This window comes from Hemibagrus wyckioides, linkage group LG10 (genome assembly GCF_019097595.1).
Source record: "Hemibagrus wyckioides isolate EC202008001 linkage group LG10, SWU_Hwy_1.0, whole genome shotgun sequence".
In the NCBI taxonomy this organism is placed as follows: Eukaryota; Metazoa; Chordata; class Actinopteri; order Siluriformes; family Bagridae; genus Hemibagrus; species Hemibagrus wyckioides.
The window spans coordinates 25,382,900-25,406,643 of NC_080719.1; the positions used below are offsets into that span (position 1 = coordinate 25,382,900).

Here is a 23,744-nt window from a genome sequence, read left to right on the forward strand (position 1 = left end):
GGCATCAAGCTAGCTCAATATCCTGTCCATTACAAGATGATTGTTGCCCAGCTGAGCAGTGGGACCTCAAATTTTGTTTATAAACTGCAACATATACCATGCCGGCCATTTAGTCGCCGAGTCAGGAAATGTTCAGCGTGGGTGGTTAAACTCTTAGACCATTTGGCAAAACGTGTTCGCTTGCCACCCACATCACCACACACATCAGTCTGGGAACCCTGCCTTCACTCATGCCACTGACCTCTACAGCTGACTCTGCACTATGTGCCAAGAAAAACATCATACGCTGTCTATATTGTAAACAAATAGAGGAGCATTGGGGGAAAAGTGCTGCATCTGAGAGCAACAGACTCCCACGTAGATCTTTTAAACGCTGCAACCAGCTGCTTCAGGGAGAAATATCTAAATCTAACTCGATCTAACTGATTTTTCCTACACTGCTTTATTCAGCTCCTGGACTTGTAAAAGGCATTGTGTGGGAATAACCTTAGAACTGAAAGTTAGATGAGAGGCAGAGTAATGGGGTTATAGCGCCATGTCATCTATATACAGAGTGAGGTTCACACCATGCATGTTAAACCAACAGACAATTAAGTCTTATGCGCTTACTTGCTGTTGAGGAGGCCTGTAGCTGAAAGGTTAACTGAAAGATCCTCCCTGAGCCATCTAATGAATGAGCTGAGGTGGATACTCTTCCCTCCCTTTACTCCCACATGTAATGTGGTTCATTTGTGGATGGCGGGAATGCAGGCATGGGATATGAATGTTAAGGTCAGCGCTTGCTGCAACCATCAAGCTCCTTTTGTATTCTATGAGCTTGTGCTTTCTGAAATTCGAATAAATCACTCCTTTGTCCAAATACTCACATATTTTCCATAGAGAATCTGGAAATAGGGGTCTCCAAAGGGCGGTGTGAACATAGTGACTCCTAACAATGCACCATAAAATAGACTTCTAATACAACTTGCAATATTTTCTATGGAGAACCGGTACTGGAGATGTAAGAAAATAATTCAACACCATTTCCTCATATACTGAACAGCTCAAAAAAAAAAAATGGAGGAGGGTCAGTTAGAGGTCTCTTGCTCCTGTGCTGGCCTCTGCAATAACAAACAGTACACTCTCACTTCTACCTTAGAACTGCTGCTGTAGTAATAAAGAATTTCCTATTTTTATTCCAGCACTCCATTACTCCTCAATCATTTCAACACACTTAGTTCTGCTTGTCTTTATAGCACATCTGCCACATTTTTTGTACAGAAATTCAGAATTGTAAGCATCCACCAAAAGAACTACAGGCATTTGGTGTATTTTATTTATTTATTTATTTTTGGCCTAAAATATAAAAGTATAAACGTGAAAAGCATGCCTGTAAAATCTTCTACTTTCTTCCTTAGACAATAGGTGCGTTTACATGGACACTTTTTAATCAGATCGGACTGAATTCAATCAGACTGACGAATCTGATTGCAACGTTTACATGAACGCGGTATAAAGTATAAAGTTATGCGTGTTCACATGACACATGATTAGAATGATTATAGATCATGATTAGATCTTCTGACATGCGCACAGTCCACAAACGTACATCATACGTCATTGCACATGCGCAGAACTTTCCAGGAACATATTCCATCCGATTAAGTGTTTACACGTCCTCTCGATCGGACTAAAAATGGTTTAAACCACCCCTTACCATCCGACTGGAATTTTAATCGGATGTGGCAAATTCCATCCGTTTGACGTGTTTACATGACACTTTTTTAATCTGATTGTGCTTCTAGTCCTGTTACGATCAGATTACAAGTGTCCATGTAAACACACCTATTGTTCATTTGAAGCCCCACCCACCACCATCCTTTAGAAGAACTATGTATTATTTCTCTTTGTGACTGGCAGGGGGCTGTTATAATAGTAAACATTTACAATCCTACTATCTGGTCTGGATTTTTGTCTGGTTCCGCTAAATGTGGTCCTACAGAGTTTTTCCATCACCCTCACCTCTGTCTTGCTAATTAAGGATTAAATCTAAATCTGTATATCTGCAAAGCAACTTCATGACAATGTCTGTCTTTAAAAATAAATTAATTAATTAAGAAATTAAAGACCTCAGCTTCTGAGGTTAGATTCCATGCTAACACCATCACCTCTAGTGAACCTCTACAAATACAAACTTATAATAAAGTGATAATATATGAAAAAAAGGTCTTTCTGGTCTGAGAAGAGAGCAGGGATTTTACAGGCTATAGCGAGGTTGTAGTATCTGAGGACACATGTGCATGTTATTATACCTCATGACAATAGGAGTATAGAAGAAGTGGGATCCATGCAGGTGATCATCACACAAAGGCTCAATCTCCACACATCTTACATCGGAGAGCAGACACACACTAACTACACTCTCCTGCTGACAGCCAAACAGCTCACTTGCTGCGAGTTGCTCGGGTGCTGCGGAGATAGGGACGGACTCTATAATTCCACACAAAACATCAACAGTAAAGCAACTGACTGGAGTGGAAGAAAACAGCTCCAAATTGCAGGTGCTGGAAACTTCCCAAATAAATAAATGTTAGGTGAACTTTGCTTCATACACGGATCTAAAACGGTTCTTTATACAGATTCATTTTGGAGGGTTTATTAAAAACAACTCAATAGAGTTAGATGTTTATTTTAATTTTCATGTATATGATTATTATTATTATTATTATTATTATTATTATTATTATTATTATTATTATTATTATAGAAGCCTTTATTTGTCACATATAGCTTACAGCACCATCAAATTCCTCCTCACATATCCCAACTTTGGAAGTTGGGGTCAGAACACAGGATCAGCAGTGATACAGGGCCCCTGGAGCATGAGGGTTATAAGAGTTGAGGGCCTTGCTCAGGGGCCCAAAAGTGGTAGCTTGGCGGTGCTTAAACGCAACAGCCCAGAGCCTTAACCACTTGAGCTACAACTGCCTAGTAATAATTATTATAATAATAATAATAATAATAATAATAATAATAATAATAATAGTAGTAGTAGTACTATAAATTTGAAACAACAAAATACAGCAAATTCAAACAGATTATAAATGTATATCAACAAATACAACATGTATTATGTATGATCGTTTCTATCATTTCGGTTTCATATGTTCACAAAATTAAAGGCCCACTTCATCTTTTCTTGATCATAAAATATGTCATTCATAAAAATAAACATCATAAATCTGTCATTTCAAAACATATCACAGCATTATCTAAATGTAGATAAAACTCCAAGAAGTAATGGCACTGATTTAACCTTACACATTCTCTGAAAGGTCCATTGCTCTCCAAGGATTCCACATAAAACCAAAAAAGATTCTATTGGTTCTGTGCAAACGCCCAGGGTCATATATAAAACTCTAACAAACCTCTTAAAAAAAGCTTATCTCTCATAAAATGTCTATCATAGAATGTCTATCATAGAATTTCCTGGTATTAAGGATTAGCATAGAAATGATAACATATAGGAAACTGAACATAAATAATGTATAAACCTAAGCTGATGCAGAAAACTGAAAAGTTACCTAGGATTCAACAGTGCTGAGGTATAATGAGAGAAATTAGCCTAATCAACACAGAGAGCTAATACAGGACAAATCTGTGGTTTGGGTGAGTTATAGACGTTATTAGCTAACTTGGTACTTAATGCCTGATCTGAAATAAGTCTAGCTGAATTACAGTGTATAGATACAATGACAGGAAAACAAGAAGACATCCACATCAACGAGACATTAATTGTGACAAATCTTTAATATATAAAAGGTAATAACTGCTCATGTATTTATAAACATACCTATCAATCAATATCGATAAAAAGATGGCAAAAAAGTAAGCTCGTTTACCAATCTACCAACCAATCTCATTATGAAATTTCAAAGCTTTTTCCAAAGTGATAACTCATCGTGTAAACCCACAGAAAGCTGGCGAAGCCAAGAGTTTTTATTTGCCTGTGACAACCATCTGTTTCCTCATAAAACATTCCGTGACAAATTGGAAATGCCCATTCGTGGAGATGACAAGGACGTTGTGCTCTTTCTGACAAGAATGATCTATGAGATCTCCAGATTTTGAGAAGTGCAGCAGACTCGCTGCATTGGTTTTGTGCTAACAATCTGGGACTGTTACATTAGTGTTAGTTCATCAAGTCTGGGAAAGACACTACAGGATCTACATCTGTTTAGTACTCAAATGTTTGTATCTGTATTCAGATTTCAACTAGAAGTAAATATCGCCTTGGAAAATGTTTTCTGTTGCATCCCGCGGGATCCCGGTCCCAATCTCTGCCTCTACTCTTAACAAAGTGCTCTGTAAACTTTCTGGCATGCTTTCTGAAGGAAAAAAAAGAAAAGTAATACTCCTATTGGAATCTGTATTTGTATCTGTTCAATCAGAATATCCCAAGGTCTTGCTTAAAGTGAAGAGTTAATATTAAACAAGCCTCGTCGCTCTTAATGTTCACTACATCAGCCAGTGTAAAATAAGGCTAAAGTGCCCGCTGGCATCCTTGCTATAATGACAGGCCAGTAATGATAAGGGAAGTAATCACAGACAAAAACATCTCAGGATGCAAGACATCATTCAGAGGCAAAGCTTAGAGATTAGAATGATATTTTTGAATAATCAAGACCTTGACTTGCTTGCACTGCTTTACTACCGTATCTGGATAATGAGATGAAGCCAATGTGATCAGATTGTCCGGGGATATATGACTGCTCTTACAGGGGCAATGGCCCAAACGTTGTTTTATTTTTTTGTTCCAAATGCAATTGGCGTCGGATCTTCGGAACGAGCAAGGCTTGTGGTACGATTGATATATTGTTGCATGTGTATTGCCTTTATAGTCCAAATGCTCAAGTGGAGGTTTCAGTGAAGTGGACAGGCTGGAAAAATAGGTCAGAGACAGTTAAGATATATATATATATATACATGCGTGTGTGTGTGTGTGTGTAAAATAGTTTGGAGGATCTGCTCCTCTCGCTCCCTCCCGTCCCTCTGCTGAGTAATAGAGAGAGGTCAAATAAACCTCAGCACCTAGGAAAAAGGCCACCGCATACCGCCTGTAAATATAAGGGTCCACTTGGTCCAGGCAGACAGCTTAGCCACTGGGGCAAAAACTAAATTAAAAGTGTGCCACGGGCTGTACTTGCAGGAGATTATGAGTAGCACTGTCTCGGTGGCTCCCACACACTGGGGGATCTAATACAGCACACTGTTTACCCAGGCTTTGGAGATATTCCTGCAGAATTAAGCCAAGCCTCTCACCTGTCATTCATCCAGCCCCTGCTCTTGGCCGGATGAAACCCTGGTGGTGGGAATGGCATGACTAGTACTCTCCTCAGGACAATACGATCACACTGATGACTTTCTATCACTGTCACTTAATGTGAAAATTCACCCAATGACATGCTGACTTGCATATTGACCATTTTAATATCTACACTCTTGTCCAGGATTTATTGTGTAATTTTCATGGTTATGATGGTTAATGCTTTCCTACATCACCCACAATGCAATTCAACTACATCAAGCTCCATGACGTTTTAGCCCTTACTGCATCTCTACCTAAAGAGCGGTGCTGATGCAGCACTGCTTTAATCCTTAAATCTGTCCGGCTCTCATGCCCTCATTGGTACATTCTGCTTAATCAGATCAGGTTCAGAATCTTTCATGCTAATAACATTTTCACAGATCGCTACGAGCTATGCTGATCGTTTCGTTGTCACTCGCCACAACAGTGTCAGATATCCGAAATGCACTCAGGAGCTTGTTTGTTTGATTCGTCATTAATATGATGCTCATACTTGACAGAAAATATCGAGCTAACAGCAAAACCTGGCCTTTTGAGTCAATTATTTTTTCTTCCTACTAAATGCCGTTGTAAGTGCGCAAGTAACGTCCCGCTGTGACATCAGCGTGGGAGACAACCGCTAACTTCTAATGGGGAATTACAAAAATACTGTAGCAAGGACAAATTAGCACCAGAGTTGCTAAGAACATCACAAATATTTCACATATTTAATGTGTTTCAGGGTGGAATTTTCCTTTAACAAGAATAAGAAATGTGTTAGTATATTGTGCACGTTGTAAGTGTGTGTTTTGTGTCTGTGTGTGTGACTCACCAGCTCATGATAAATGACCACTTGGTGTTGGCATTCTGTTAATATAGTGGGAGGTATGAAAATTGGATGTACCTGTTAATATTGGTTTTGACTAATGATCCCTCCTGTTAGTCATGCACAAAAGGGGACTAATGAGGGTGACGTCTGGTTATTAATGAGGAAATACAATGTTTATCATGCACCATGTTGCCCACAAATGAATGGGTGTGAAATGTGATCTATTTGGATATAATTGAGGCACAGCTATCCTCAGATTGCTTTCTTACAGTTCGAATGAGGAGGGCAGAGAGAGAATGGTACTGATTAACTTCTCTGCAGTATGACAGTCAGGCCATGCCTCTATTTCACTGTTCATTCATCATTTCCTCATCCTCCATGCTTAATGTGATCAACAATCACATTAGATTCAGGGAGCTGATTAAGACACTTGCCACATCTTGTCTGTACGTGTCAGTCCGCTTCTGCTCTTTCCTTGGGATTTCTTTATCACACCAATATATACATTCAAACCACTGGAAATTGAACATAAGATGTAATGGACATACTGTGTAGGGGTCAGTAGAGGCAGATTATGTGTCTTGTCAGTGGAATAGGTTTAGGATAAAAGCATTTCAGTTCTCCAATCCAAAAAATAAAAATTGAATCAGAATGTTTGCTGTTAACAAATGACTTAAGATAGAAGAAGTGCAACAGTTACTTTCACTTTAAATTCCCTTAAACATGGTGGTGGTGGCTCAAGTGGTTTAAGCTCTGGGTTTTTCATCTGAAGATTAGGGTTCGAGCCACAGCACCGTCAAGCTGCCACTGCTGGACAATTGAGCAAGGCCCTTAACTATCTCTGCTCCAGGGGGTGCTGTATCGTAGCTGCCCCTGCGCTCTGACCCCAACTTTCTCAGCTGGGATTTTGACAAGAAAAGAATTCCACTTGGCTGTAATGTATGTGTGGAGATAATAAAGTCTTCTTCTTTTTCTAAATTCAACTTACACTTATGACATCAGCTATACATTATACTGGGGGAACATGGTACATAAGAGATATGCTATGACATGCAGTGTGAGGAAATATCAGCATGAAAACATGAATATTAGTTTTGTGGCAGGTTGACGAGGCCACATCATCGCCCTGATTTAGTCCAGTCTTTTTAAAATGAAGCAAAGTACCACTAACGTGGCCCACATCCAGAGTCTGTGCCATAATATTCCACTATACTAAAATGCAACAACTCTTCAATTGCAAAATATTTTCACTACTCATAATGCACATTAAAAACAGATTGTGCAAACATTTTAAGAATACATAGGAATCAGCATTATTTTATAATATAATTAAGCTAATCAGGATGTTTATACTATACACAGAAGGATTTTTATTCGCATTGTAAGCACTAGCTATGCTGCGAGTTTCACATGAATCTCTGAAGGAAAAGCAATACATTCTTCATCATGCTGCTTCTCTCTTAGGCACAGGCCTAAAATGCTCATTCTCTGACAAGGGGATGAAATTGAAACCCAGTCATCTGTTTAAATATCCCAGTTATTGTCAGATCCTAATGAAAACAATTTTTCAGTGTTAAATCTGAATAGGGAAAATTACATAAAAAAACACATAAACCAAAAGAGGCTGACTGATGAAATGGGAGGAGGACGATGATTGCATGGCTACACCGCGTTCCCCCGGCTGATACCACACTGCCTCTTCATCTGGGAGTATGATTTCTGCTCATTGAAAAAATGAACAATAGAAGTCGGCTCTCCGTGTTCTGCTTGCTTTCTCTCTGATGAATTTACCTAATGACAATGAAATACAGTAAGGCTTCGATTCCACAGAGACCAGCTGCTGCACAGCTTATAGCTCTAAAGTCAACGGGTTTGTTAATTACATAATCTGTCCTTGAGATATATTTCGGTTAACTGGGAAGGGATTCCTCCTGTACATCACTGATTCATCGGAAAAAGAAAAAAAAATACCCTATGCTCTTTGTTTTCTATGATTTGTGTTCCACAATCCACTTTTGTCTGCACTCTCAGAAATATCTTTCATTGTCACTGGTGTTTTACAAAGTTTTCCTTTGTATATTTTTCCTGTAGTAGCATAAAACTAATTAAAGATTAAAAAAAACATGGTGCTGAATGCACAATTATTTATGTTAAATCAGTTATAAAGATGAACTACATTCATACACTATAGGGTCGAATGTTTATGGACACCGGACCATCACACCCAGATGTAGTTCTTCTCCAAATCTTTGGCTTAAACTATTAATATGGACATATTTGTATTTTGTAGCATTATAATTTCCTTTCCTGTACCTCAGAGGTTAAAAAGTTTTTCCAACATGACAATGCCCCTGATCTCCATGAATACATGTTTCGCCATGTTTGGGATGAAAGAACTTGTGAGCCCTGACTCAAACAATCTGAACACCTCACTGATTCTCATGGCTAAATGAGCACAGATCCCAACAGCCACGCTCCAAAAATCCAGTGGAGAACCTTTTCAGAAGAGTGGAGGTTATTATTAAGGGAACTAAATCTGGAATGGCGTGCTCAAAAAGCACATACAGGTGTGATGGTCAGGTGTCCATGAACCATACAGCCATACAGGCTGTTCATCTTCGAGGTGCCCTGTGTGCTTGAACCTCCAAGCAGGTGTGAGCTAGCTAGCTCCGTGTTCGGACAGCTGTCCCTGTCGCCACTTTCACACCATGAAAAGTGTTGTCTCTGAAAATAGTACCACAGCAATGGTAGCCATTAGAGAGCTCCCATCTAGCCTGTCAGCTCCATTTCCCACAGAAAGGGAGAACTTAACCTGACAGACATCATGGTGCACTGACACACACGGACGAGTGCAGTCAATCTGGTGGCTAAATTGTGTGATTTACAAGCCGTGTTCAGATAAAAGGCAATTTACTTGCCAGCAATTTCAGTGGTGGATTTGCCCCATGACATTAAATGCACACATATGGTAAAGTTGCATGTAATAGGATTACTGTGATTAATGCAGCCCGCAAATTGGAACGTAGAAAACGTAGCAATCATGGACGTTACCTTCTTTCACTCCACCAGTCTGGGGATATGGACAGCTGCCAGTCATTGAGAAATGTCTACATATTGAGTGCCAGTGCTTTATAAAATGAGTCTGGTTATTACAACACGTTTCTCATTTCTAAATAACTAAATGATCAATGTGGATGACAATCGTTATTATTTCCTCTGCTGTTACGGCATGTGGAGAAATGGAACAAAATGGAACCATTTGAAGTAAGTGCATAATAAAAACTAACATCAAATATACCGCAAACAGCATCAGAATTCTTCCAATCGAGATGCTTAATGGCGTATCAGGTGATGGAACTGTAAAATGGCAGTGAAGATGATCTACATGTCTGCGATGTCTGTTAATTGGGTGGATGGAGGGTCGAAAGAGTGCAAACAAATACCATTGCCGAGATTTCCTCTGTACTTAAAGAGTAGGACTATATCATCAGTAAAAATGCAGTGCAAATTCAGCATGTGAGAAGGGCAGCAGGCAGCAGTGCTGACTCACAGCTCCAGAACTTTAGCTTTGGGCCTAGGTGTGTCTATATTAGTGATGTAATTAGTGTGCTGTAAACAAATACATACACAGATACAAAGAGGGGACTGAGTGCCAGAAAAGTTCACAGGGGAGAAGAAGAAAAGAAGGAAAGAACGTAGTCTGTGTCAGAATTTTCTCTCTAATGGTTTTATTTCCTAAACTGATCCTAAGTGTGAATGCATGTGCGAACTGGTGTCCAGTCCATGGCGTACTCTCACCTGACTGTCCACACTGACTCTGCATTCCACCGTGACCCTAACCAGGATAAAGCAGTTACTGAAGATGAATGCATTAATAAATATCCATCACTGTACTGTGGCTGTGAAATGAATTAAGAGGATGCGGGCAGTAGAACAATGTGCATTATGAAAAAAAGTCCAAACAAGCTGAGACAATTTGCTTGCACTGAATCCTAATGACCGAACGTAGTCTGAGCTTTTGTCCAAGCAAATCGAGTTACAACGGGACGTGACGCCTTAAACACACCCTGTACAAATCAGAATCTATTATATCCTTCTGAGCCTTTGTGCAAAGCATACTGCTGATGATTAATGAGAAAGCAAGTGAGGGACAATAAATTAAAATTGCCTAACACAATTTTAAACAATATCCTACAATAAAGTGCCCAGCTGCAGCACTTCCAAGAACCCAGGAATAAAGCAAGCTTGTGGTGTTCCCGATAACAACCTATTTCAGCAATTTTATGACACTATAAACCCAGACCTTCAACCAGTGCCTCACATCTCGAGGCCTGATTTCCAATTCTTAACGCTCATTCCGTTCCATTAATCTCTTTATGCAGTTCAACCTTGCAAAACACAAACAACATTCTCAGAGTTAATGTTTTTCATCTGGTGCAATTAAGCATTTATAAAAGACTGCCAAAGCAAACCAGTAAACCATAAAACAGGCAGCGTTCCTTCTGGGTAGAGGGTCAATTTCCGGGGTTATGGGTGAGATTGCATGGCATTGCAGGGTGCAAAGAGATCAGCTACCTTGTCCAACGAGTGCTGGAAGCATGCCTATGAGGATTTTCTGGAAATTTGCAGAGGATCTTAACATCTGTCCACTGGCAGGGGATGATGTCCTCCCAGCCAAGAGCTTCTATCCCTCTTCACTCGTTTTTTTGCCACAGACCATTGCATCAGGACTGCATGGTCTCCAAGCTCTCAGATAATCTTCATAACAGACTGCCCTCCATTGTAAACCTCCAACTCCTTTACCTTCTGCTAAGAGGTCTGTTCTCGGGCTGCTGGAGAGGCATCTCATTATAGCCCTGATACTAGAATGACTAACACTTCCACCAAATGGCACTGCAGACAATCTGGCCTTCGTCCCAAAATTAGACCACAGCACACTTCAATTTTTTTTGTTGTTAATTTGATTGGTCAGAAGATTTTTCGATAACAGCAGCTTTAACTAGTTCCAGCTGCAGGTCACATCACAGATTTACATATAAACGCTCTCGCTCTAATCCAGTGCATACTGTCTACAAAATCTATGTGTAATAATAACCACTTTTAAATAATGTATTATTTAATGTATTATTTAACAAAGAAAAAAAACAGATTACTGCTGACATGGTGCAGTCTTCTGTAAGGACACATCTATTTAACGTTTTCAGAATAACGCTCCAGCATCGATAAGTTTTTCTCTACAGCAGTTCAGGGCTTGCTGGTTTCTCGTTAACATGACAAGCGGTAGTTTTTGATTTATTAACTTCAAGAGAGACAAAGGAAAGAAAAAAGAGGAAAAAAAGACAGGGGCCAGTCAGCGAGAGACGGTGAATAGATGTAAAGTGATAAGAGTGACTAACTTGTCTCATAGACGTTACACAATATTAAATGTAACTATAGACTGATAACAACTGACATCTGGTTTCTTAACAAACATAAAAAATGATAAGTGCTGTCAAATAAAATGTTTCAGGGTCTACAGGACAATAATCTACTTCAGGATGGTATCAGTAACTCAAACATTCGATTCAATGCAATAGTCATCCATGTCTATAGCACCAGCCATATTAGAACTCTTTACATGTTGATTTTGCATCTTTATTCAATTGCTGCTGGTGGTCTAGCGACAGGATCCGAGGCCCGGATTCGATTCCTGGGCAGGGCGCTAACCCAGCCACTGAAGAGTTAAATCTCAGTGCTGGTCCCAAGCCCAGCTTAAATGGGAGGATCGCGTCAGAAAGGGCATCCAACGTAAAAACCTGTGCCAAATTGAAACATGCGGACCAAATGATCTGTTGTAGCGACTCTGAACAGGGAGCAGCCGAAAGAACAACAACAACTCAATAGCTGCTGTTGCTGTTTTTGCACACATTTCAAACTGCTGCTATTACAGAAGTGTAGATGTTCACAAGAACCTTTTTGTTTGTAGTTCTCTTATTTTTGCACATTGTACTGTATAAAATATTATACAAAATGTATACTGGTCAGCACTATTTTGTGTATTTTGTGTTATGTGTCCTGTCCTGTAGTGTTTTGTATTGTCTGTTTGCGCTGTCCTGCACCGTTTGCACTAGGTTGCCCACCATGCACTTTACGTGGCTAGGACAACTTACTTTTAGTCCTTAGCGCTGTGGTGTTTTATGTAGCACCAGTGTCCAGGAGAAACCTGGTTTCATTTATTGTGTGTACTATTACTGTGTACTGCGTCAGCTCCATATGCTTGAAATGGCAAGAAAAGCTTCTTGACTTGACTTGATATGTGACTGCATCACATTGATTGTTTTCCTAAAATAAAATAAAACCGCTTGTTGTGTCTTTACCTGGTGAATAACTGATGGTAGGGAAATGTGAATAAGTGAATACTCGACACTCCATAAGCCTGGGGTCAATGTCTCAATGTCTCACCCTCACAGCTATTGTTCATTATGAGCCAATTATGGACCTGCAAGACCAAGTGTGAAGCCAGCTGCTGCTCTCCAGCATTTCAGTAAAGATATTTCTTGATCACACTACCATTTTATTCAGGCATCCCTGCCATACCCCTATTTTTTGTTACCCCTACACACATCCATGCATGTAACACACCCAACCCGCTGATAGTTTTTTTGATCACAATCATTGCCATATTGATATCAAATGCTTATATTCATGCAGCAGGAAGCTACGATTAACGTGCAACAAACAAGCTATACATCTTTCCAGCATCACTGTTTGTAAACAACAAGCTACCAAACTACTGGCTGGACATGCTAACCTTTCTACAGTAGCAGCAGATAGCATGCAAATTGGCAAACGTTATGCTACATAGACAGGCGCAACCCACAATCATCTTTCCGAGGAAATGTAATCCTTCCCCATAGTCCAGGAATCTCTCTGACTGACAGAAGTTTGGACAGGGAAAGAAAGAAAGTAGGAGAAGAAAGGAAAAAGGAAATAAAGAACGATGACAGATGATGATATCCTTGCTTCACAGTGGCACTTCACTATGCCATTTGATAGAGAGAGAAAATTAGTTATAATTGAAGTGATTAACATCAATGATTAAATGTTCCTATTAATGATGATTCATGTAATTGAATTCACTGGGATGCAATATGATCTGGCTGTAATTTCAAGATGCAAATCAACCTGTTTACGCCCTGCTACAGCACAGCATTAGACTCAAACATATGTCTACGTTGGCCAAATGGCAGCTACTCTATTACTCTATTTATTCCCAGACTGGTCAGTTTAATAGGAACACCTGTACACCTGTTCATTCATGCAATCTTGAACAAAAGAGCCAGTGAAGATCAGTTATGTGGATTCAAATGCCTTGTTGATGACAGAAGACAGAGGGGAATGACCAGGCTGACAGGGTGGCTATAATAACCACTCTTTACAACCATGGTGAGCAGAAAAGCATCTCAGAAAGCACAATATGCTGAACCTTGAGGTGGATGGTCTATAAAAGCTGAAGACCACACTGGATTTCACCTCAATCAGCCAAGAAAAAGAAGTCTGAAGTCACAGTGGGCAGAAGTTCACTGAAACTGGACGGCTGAAAATTGTAAAAAGATGAGACGATGTTTTTCCAATTCTTAACTGTTCAGTTTCAGTGAACCTGTGCCCACCTCAGACTCAAATTCCTTCCAAACCAGTCTGGCAACAAGATCACATTTTTTCCACATTCTGATGGGAATATTAACTGAAGCTCTTGACCAGTATCTACATTATTAAACACTACAGTGCATGAATGAGCAGGGGTAGAGGTGTTCCTATTAAAGTGGCTAGGATGTGCATATCTTAATTTACATAACAGTGTCCATAACAGTCCATAACATAATAATTTCTCTACTATTCTTATCTGACTGGATCAGTAATCTGATCATGACCATGGTAGGATCCTTACTGGATCATGATCTTAACATTTTCATTAAAATAAGAAATTACCTTTTTTTCCCAATTTCTGAAGCCAATTATCATGCAGCATGTGTTAAAGTAGGTGAACCTTAGCACTGAAACCTGTTAAAATCTAAATCTGTATTTGGTCACGTAAGTAACTACATCCTTCTGCTGTTTGTTGGCATTTTCAGTGGAGCTGAATTTGGTTCACTGCTTGTGGTTTTCACACCGGTAATCTGATATGACTGTCTCATTATTTTTAATAATGCATAATAATGATTAAATCATACATGTTAATATTAATAACTGAATAATAAGCCTGGACTTTAAGGGATTCTGTTCATCACATAATTGAATGCTGACCAAATTTCCCCACAACACTGAAGAACTGGAGTGAACACAAGTTTCTATGGCCAAGCAACATAAATTACAAAAGATATGGATCTTTATCTGCAAAGCCAAAGACTTAGTCATGATTAACTGCAGTTTTGGACAGTGTGAGAATGTTGATATCTTCAGCAATAGATTAATTAAAAAAAAAAAAAAAAAAACACCAGCTGACAAATTGAGGCAGATTACAAGGACTATGATCAATTTCTTTAACCTTTTTCATGCAAAAAAATAAACTATATTATATCTGAGTCTTATACAAATATTGTTTTAGAGGATTTAGTGTAGAGGTTTGTAGGAAGTTATAGCATATCATATATATGCAGCATGGAAAATGGGAAAAAATCTATATAGAAACAGATGGATGGATGGATAGATGGATGGATGGATGGATGGATGGATGGATGGATGGATGGATGGATCCACAGAATTGATTGATCCCCAAGGGAAAATTTGGGCAAATGATTTATGCTAAATTACTAGTAATGGTGTGAAGTGCGTTGGAGGTAATGTATACCTTTTCCAAAATGACCTTAGATTGACCGCCAGCAGGATTAAAATGTTGAGAATTCTGGTAATCTTAGTCATTGCCAATCCAGTGTTAGGAGGCTTGGCAAGATAGAAAATCACACAAAACCTCAGGACCGCCTAGAGTGTGATCTCTCTATCCCCTTGACTGAGTTCATCATAATGAGAGAGGATATGTTCTAGCTATAGGCACAATTCCAGGAAAGTAGAATCCCCTCACTGTATTAAATGTTTACTTTAGTTAGATTGTACTTGCAGAGGATACAGAATGACACACCCTGAGGAACCCTGTTTTAGGCTTCAGACCTTGTGCTACCACAACAATAGCGCTGTCCATGTCTATTTCATATGATGAATATACGAGTGTGTGATTACAGCAAAATAAATGTCAGAGCTCCTTCATCCTCATTTCCATCTGCCAAAAGAGGGCATGGGGCTAAAAGTGCTGAGTGACCATGGCAGCGAGCAGCTTGTTCCCAGTGGGAGGTGTCTTTGACCTCTAAAATGTTGCAGGAGTTAAAGGAACAACAAACTGACATGTGGTGATACGTCAGTAGGAGCAACCACTGTGCATGAGGCCACAGGAGATGACCATGATGTTGGACTTGCAACATCTGTTAGGGGCGTAACATATCCGTATCTCTGATTAGATTTAAACCCAAAATGACCCTGGTCTAAATCAGAAAGGGATTGTTTTAGGTATTTAACTTTTATTTTGGAAAGCATGGTCTGTAAATTCTGGTTCTGAGAGCTCCTCAAACTCTGCTACATCACCCAAGTCTGTAATACAGTGGAACTGTATTAATTCTAAATTGATACACTGTAAAAACTGTAATTGAAATTTTGCAAGAAATTTTCATCGGCATAGAAAGCATTTTTAGCATACGAACGACCCGAACCGAACACTAAGTTGCGCGTACGCCTGGGAACTTGTTAGCCTCAGTGGAAAGCCAAGCGAAGCCAGTTTATGAATTTTGGGAATATATTTTCAGTCAGTGAAAGTTGTGTGAAAGAGTCAACCCACGATACCAACGTTGCCTTCGGCATGTGTTCAAAAGCTAGGTGATTTTACGGGCATTTTTTTTACCTGTTCTATTTTTAGCCCAAGCTTGGTGGCACAACTTCCTGTGAGGAGCCTTGACCCTTGGAGTTTGGTCATATTTTTGGGTGGCTGCAACGGATTATCTGTATTTACATTATTTCAATACGAACTGTCTTCCACAACTAATTAAATTCATACACCGAGGTTCCACTGTAGCTTTGTTTGAACAGTTATTGTTTTTGTAACATAACAGTCACTAAACAAGGTATTTCTTTATCTCACAAGTTTCATATCTAAAGTTTACTGAAAATGTTTGTGATCACTTGACAGTACACACCTCCCTTCATCTAGTCTCAGCCTGAAGCTCTGGGGATCAAAAATAGTTTTCACCCCATTAATATCTCTGTATCTGTTCATTACAAATAATGCACTCATTTTAAACAATTCCAGAAATTCATGAGGTCCAAATTTCATGGTGATGTCAATAAAAATCAGGACACATTAGTAGAGACGTGTGCGCTCCTCACCACTTTCCCAACAGGTCCCTCTTGCCCCACACTCACTTGGAACTCTGGTGCACCTCATTTCATAGGTGTTAAACATATCCATCTGTTTTCTCTAGGCAGAAGCAACGTCGCCGTTTGAATCCTGGTAAGCACCTAGATCATCCACAACGGCAGTTGGTCTCCGCCGAGTCGCCCAGGAGAGGGGCAGTACTAATGCCGAAATCCATGGCAGAGACGAATGCCTCAATGTGGCTTCATCCATCTGTTGATACCCCCTACCTGTCCCCTCACAGCAGCTGCTGTCAGCAAGCAAAATGAATGCAGCATTGGGGCCAGGAATAAGGGTGGCCAGCGTGACAGGAAGCCCCAAGCTCAGAGATAACTCCTGCAGGCTCTGGGCTGTAAATTACAGAAGCTACATGTGAAACACAGCTTTGGCTGCAATTTCCCAGCCAGGTACCTGGTATAGTAAATAAAACCACATCTTCTAAATAATGTCATGGAGAGACAGCCATGATCATCTGACTCCTCAGAGACGAGCAAGTCCTTGAGACGTCAAAGTTCACGCATGACGTTGACGAGAAGGTGCTCGCTCGGATGCTTCAAGCTGCCAGCCAGGTATAGCCATTTGTGGCACTTTTGAAAATAAAGCATAGTGCACAATCTTGTCCAAAATTGTATATTTTCGACAAGCTAAAAGAAAAGTCAATAAGATTGGTAGAGTATTTAATAGTAAGAGGCTGGAGAGGAAGACACAGAGGCCCAGATGGACACACAAGACAGTGGCTCTCTGGAGGCAGTCGGTCTCGTCTCCAGCACTCGTCTCTTTTGCCCTCTACCGAAAAGGCCAGTAGACATAACATCAAACTGCCATTTCAGATAAATTCAGCCACGCCTTATCTAGAGTGCTACATACAGGCAATTAAAGTATTCTGGGTAGTGGTGATAGTTAGGACACAGCTTACATTACATCTGCAAATCTTTTCAACAAAGCACAGCTCATCATCCATGCAATGTTATTTGACTACAGTCATTACATTATCTCAAAGTACGTCACCTTGAAACAGCTAAGGAGAAAGAAAATTACAGCAGTGATTTCTGAGATGGAGTTAAAAGATTAGTAAACACACGAATGAAGTAACTCACAAAAAAGAACGATTTCTGAATATCGCAGTGTTGTGAATTCGGCTTCTTAGCACGGAACATGTTTCCCAGTGCAACCAGCACTGACTGTGTTATCGCTTGGTGCTCATGTCATGTGTTTTTGTTTTGGTTTCAGTCCGGTTTCCACCTCTGCCTTATCCACGGGCTTGTAGCCCATGACTCGACGTGTCGACCTTTTCCATGTTCAGTTCTTCATTCGTCTGCCCAGTTCTAGCAAATTGTTTCCATGTCTTGTTGCGAAGTCTTACCATACATTCTTCTACCCTGTTTGTTTGTTTTTTTTTCACTCATGTCTAGTTTTTGACTTTCATGAATTATCCCAACTGCCGCGCACCATGTGCTACAGATATTTAGCATGATTTTTTTCTAATAAACTTGCAGCCAGACGTTTAACATGACTCTTTAAAGACCCGAGAGCAAGCCCGATCTTAATAAGCCAGGAAGTGTATCGGGTGCGAAAGTGAAACAGCAAACAGGAGAAAGACTAATGAAACTAAGTATCTGGTGTATTTGTTTTGATGTAGAAGAAATTAATAAGCATAAAAATAAATTACAACGTAGGGCATTTCAAAAAATGAAAACACCGAAACCAATTACTTCAGAGAGAACAAAAGCCACTGGTGAAGATTTGAAAAGCTGGTAAACAAAAGGGGATAACACGCCTGCAAGCAAGCATACTGTAGACACAATTAAACCCACGCTGGCTACATTTGCATTGTACGACTCACGCTGACACACTGACGGGACACATGGTCCTTTGCTGAATGTAAGCAGTCAAACGGCCACTGTTTACACAGAGTTAGCACCATGGCAATAACCGCATTTGTCATCTTGGCACAAAAAAGCCATTGTTCCCTCTCCACCACCATCAGGTGTTATGAAGGGCTCTAGTTTTAGCATGGAGATAGATGATTACCACCAGAGCAGATGTTCCAGCATGTGTGTGTCTTTCACCTTACTATGAAGCAGCTTCGCGAATACTGCATTGCATTTTACTAAAACAGGTCCGAGCTGATCCGTGAATGTCTGTGAAAGGGAGATCTGCATGGCTGATGGAGTTCAGTGTCTGTGGTGAGGAACATCATATGTTCATTTTGTTTGGCAGCTTAATTGTTCTCCTGGGGTGAACACTGCTGTGTCCAGCCTCTCAACCAAAACACTTTGATTTAAAGATTGTGTCCGGAAGATATGTGACTAAAAGCATACAGATAATCAATTTCATTGAAAAAAGGAATCAATCCAAGCAGAACTAATGCCAAAAAAAAACCAAGAGAACAAATTGTACAGAATGGAATGGAAGGTATGATTTACTGAACAACAATACAGGAACCGATGCTCTACAGACAGAATCATGTGGTACAGTGCATTAAGTGTTCTGACTCCTCACTAAGACAGAACACAAGGTTACTGTTATTGAAAAACCTTAATAAAGTACTTCACATTCACATATGTGGAGCAGTCTGGGAAAGTACCATCAGGAGTTGTTCTGTGAGTGAGTTCTGGAAAACATCCAGAACATTATTTTCTTGCCAGTTATATACTTTGGTGTCATTTTGGTTAAAGTTATTTGTAAACATTTCTTTTTTTTAATTTCCATTTCCTGATAAAAGACATTGATATGGGGAAATTTAGCTAACAGAACATCTTGAATGAACTTGAGATCATTTATCTTCTGGCATGAAGAAGATATTGTGAGAGATTTATCCTGAGAGAGACTCAGATGGATGATGCTGAGACTCTTAAATTTGATAGTAATGTTATTTTTCTCTAAGTAAATTAGGTGAATAATTATGAATAATTTAGTTTATGTCACAATGAACAATAGTGAAAAGATGGCCCCAGGCTGCCAAACATATACATTAACACATATACAATTTTCTTTCCTACATTTAATCAAAGTGGGACTTTGAGTCAGATTCTGTTTCTTTCTAGTGCCACGATAAAGCAGAAATAGAGCAACAGAATATTGAGTTTCATCATTTCACCACTTACCTGTGCACTCAACTCATTCTCAGTGATGAGGAATCTTTACACAACAACCTTTCTAGAACAACATTTTCTGGGAGCAAACCCAAGTTAATAAATGATAACTATCTGCTTGAGGCCGCTCTGTTTTCCATCCATTGTTGATGAACGAACTATCCAGGTATAGCTCACGTGCATAAGGCATTGCCTGAAGTTCTGTAGTACTCATGAAGCACTGTTCATTATAACTATCGCTTGGAATTGCTGCTGTTCGTGTGTGCTGTTGAAATAATAGAAGCTGGTAGTGGCACTATAATTTTACGCTAAAGAGTGGAGGCTGAATTCGATCTCTCACATGGAAATATGACATGCTAGAAATGGCAGAATTAAGGATGAATTAATGAAGGATCTCGCCTAGACACTGTAATCCGAAACATCCTTGGCGGTGTTCATCCGATGCTTGGCAAAGATGGTGAGTTTATTTACTTAAAAAAAACAACTTACCTAGCACACCAAGCCGGTAGTTCAGGGTTATGACAATGACGTTGCCATAACTGGCCAAGATGCTGCCATCAAACATATTTCCTGTGCCTTCCATATAAGATCCGCCATGGATGAAAACCATCACTGGCTTGGGACTTCCACTCTCGCGGATGTCTGGAAGGAGAGTGAAGGAGGAAATAATTAAATGTCAAATTCCAACTGTCAGCTAAAGATGCAATCAGAATTGAGGCTGCCTTTTCCTTTAGGTCCAATTTGCCACTATTTAATGGGCTACGATATATTCAGCTTTAGATATTAGATCCTTCATTTCCTAAGCAACATGTGTCATTCATGTTTCGTGTTATTGTTATTGAAAAATCAAATTGAGGGTGGGTTTTTTTTTGGTCTTTTGCCCATTTTCTCTTATCACTACTGTAAATTTAAATAGCTATTTTTAATTTCTGGATTGATTTCTGCCAGTGGCTTGACCGCTGATATCCTGAGACACATTCCTGAATATCAAATAACATTGAAAATAGTTTGTTGTTTTGAACGACTGTGTATGTGTATGTGTACCATTTCGGCTTATTGTACTCCATTTCACTCCTTTTTTAAAATTATTAATGCATCGCTTGGTGCTTGGGCCTGTGATCTGTTTCAGGCGAACGCTTTCAGTCCACGAGGGAAGCAATTTCAAAATGAGAACGATGTTTGCAATAGCTTTCATCTTGTAAGGAGAAGACAGCTATTACACCACGGGTGCAATGTATCCACATAAATCTCTGATAATTGATAGAAGTTGGGAGTTCAGGGATACCTCTCTGGGAGGTCCCATAACAAAGTGGAGAACAAATGAAAAAAGCAATTATTTTCCCCAAAAAATATTTTCTCTAGGCCTACAGACAAGGGGCTCTGAGTTATTCCCAATTCACAATTACCGTTTCTTCATTCGGAGACGTCTTATTTCTCTTTTGTATGGAGGGTTGTATTTAAGGCGCTCGATTGTTATGATATCTTTCAGAATCTTTTGATTTTTACAATTCCAGTGACAAAAAGGACACAGCACTTTATAAAACAAATAACGTCATGCATACGAATTCAGAAAGCACACAGACTTTATGACTAAGCGAGTTTATATATAACAGTTACAGGGACCTTGGCAAAACTGTGCAGCTTTTTTTTGTCCATTATTTGTGTCCTCACATCTCCTACTCACTTTGATGAATTCAATGAATCACTCAAAAGCAGATGAATCAAGAAAAGTATATAAACTAGCGCGGCAAGGACACGGGAGCTGGACTGAAAATAATGACAGATAGTGATGCATTTAGAAAAGAAAAAAAAAGAAAAGAAGAGAGGGGAAAAACTGTACTGGTCATTTAAATGTGCTTACTGTCCATAATGTACTTTGTGAAAAAAGATACAGGGTGGAAATACGATTTAAAGAGAGAGAGAGAGAGAGAGAGAAAACAAACAAAAAAACAGGTGTTGCATTCATTTGTTTTTCATTTTGTAAGAAAAACAAACCTGTTCTGCTAATACAGATCATTATGTGCTTTAATAGCAGTGGGGTGAGGTTAAAGGAGGATGACACTTTCTAAGAATCGTTTTTATGAAAAGAAAATGAATTCATTTCCAGGTTCAGCTTGTAAAAAACAAAAATATTTTTCCCCCCAATTTTCAATTTGAAACTAAAAACAAATGAAAGCAACATCCAGAAAAGTCTGTGTTCTTTTTGTCAGTCTAGATTCACATCAGTAATTACAATAACAAAATTAAACACAAATGTTTCTTTGAATTTTTGTTTTCTAATGTAAACTTTAGCACCCTTTTACTTCTTTATGAATCAAAAATTAAAGTCATAAAATTCACACCCATTCACACATTATGGACAATTTAGAGATGCCAATCAATTTACAGCGCATGTTCCCAGAGGAAACATCTGAAACATGGGAAGAACATGTAAACTCATGTGCACAGAGGCAGCAACTCGAGAGGCTTGAGGCAAACGTATTAAGCACTAAGCACTAAGATATCTCCATAAATGTGCATTTCAGTCTCGATTCAATTTTTTTTTTTCACTAAATTTCCTAATAGTCTCCTAAAAGATCTTTTGTTTTGTCACAATCACACTACATATTTGCTTATATTCTAAGATTTGCAGCAGAACCAAAATTAGATAACGGTTAGAGATACCTGGATGTTCAAAGCCCAGGTAGAAGAGGCAGGTCCACCTGTTCTAAGCACTGGACTTTTGGTTCTGCAGCATGGAGAACATGGATATTTTTGTAGAAGAAAATGTCTATAAATGGAATGTCTATAATCACTGTGGAATATAATTCCAAAGCCTTATATCTAAAGCTAGATAGAACATAGTTATAGGTGTATTTGTCTTTTTCACTACTCTGTCTTCTTTTAATTCATTCACAATTTCATTTCATTCAGATTTATTTTTTTAAGCGATGCATTAATTGGGATGATTAAAAGCTTGTTTTTGCTCCAGCATAATTCCTTTAAGTGAGATATCCGGGCCGTCCGCATTTTCTCCGAATGTTAGCATCTTCAGGATGCTGGGTTTGAAAAGTCCAGCAGGAGGAAATGATCCAGAGAGCAATGTATGATGAAGTAAATCGATATTATCCACACACACACACACAAGTCCATTCAAGTCCAGCAGATTATGTTTGAGCTACCATTCTGCCTCAACAGAACATGGAAAGCCAGTCCACTGCAAAGAGGAAGCTGGGAATGTTTCTGAGGAACTGAAGTGTGGGTCATCCTGAGGGCAGCCTTTGCTGTTTTCCACCCCAGGCCCAGGAAACATATTGCAGACGTATTCCTCTAAATTCCAGGACTGCATTTGGCTCAGCATATTGTCTCGCAGACTTAAGAGGATTATTTTGTGAGCTCTGAATTTTTGATGGAGTTAATAGTAGATGCTTGGCGGGATTCTCACTGTATATTTGTGCCACTCTAATCTTATGATGTGTGGATCAAAGACGGCTCTTTCCTGGTTTTAGCTGGTGCTAATTGGTGCTTATTTCACTTGATTATACAAAATATGGCCTTGGTTAACTTTGTGGTCCAACATCCAACATTAACAAGGATCTCTCTCTCTTTCTCTATCACTATATATATATATATATATATATATATATATATATATATATATATATATATATATATATATATATATATACACTATATACTATATTGCCAAAAGTATTCGCTCACCTGCCTTGACTCGCATATGAACTTAAGTGACATCCCATTCCTAATCCATAGGGTTCAATATGACGTCGGTCCACCCTTTGCAGCTATAACAGCTTCAACTCTTCTGGGAAGGCTGTCCACAAGGTTTAGGAGTGTGTTTATGGGAATTTTTGACCATTCTTCCAGAAGCGCATTTGTGAGGTCACACACTGATGTTGGACGAGAAGGCCTGGCTCTCAGTCTCCGCTCTAATTCATCCCAAAGGTGTTCTATCGGGTTGAGGTCAGGACTCTGTGCAGGACAGTCAAGTTCCTCCATACCAGACTCTGTCATCCATGTCTTTATGGACCTTGCTTTGGTCACTGGTGCACAGTCATG

The 23,744-nt window shown here is 39.3% G+C and overlaps 1 protein-coding gene across 8 annotated transcripts in view; it reads right to left on the bottom strand.

Moving 5' to 3' along the window:
- nlgn1 (neuroligin 1) overlaps positions 1–23,744 on the bottom strand; it is a 248,512-nt gene that overhangs the window by 100,728 nt on the left and 124,040 nt on the right. For all 8 annotated transcript variants that reach the window (XM_058401015.1, XM_058401017.1, XM_058401011.1 and 5 more), the window contains one exon: positions 20,175–20,327. In XM_058401015.1, the coding sequence (XP_058256998.1) occupies positions 20,175–20,327 (153 nt within the window). The remainder of the gene's footprint in view (positions 1–20,174; positions 20,328–23,744) is intronic.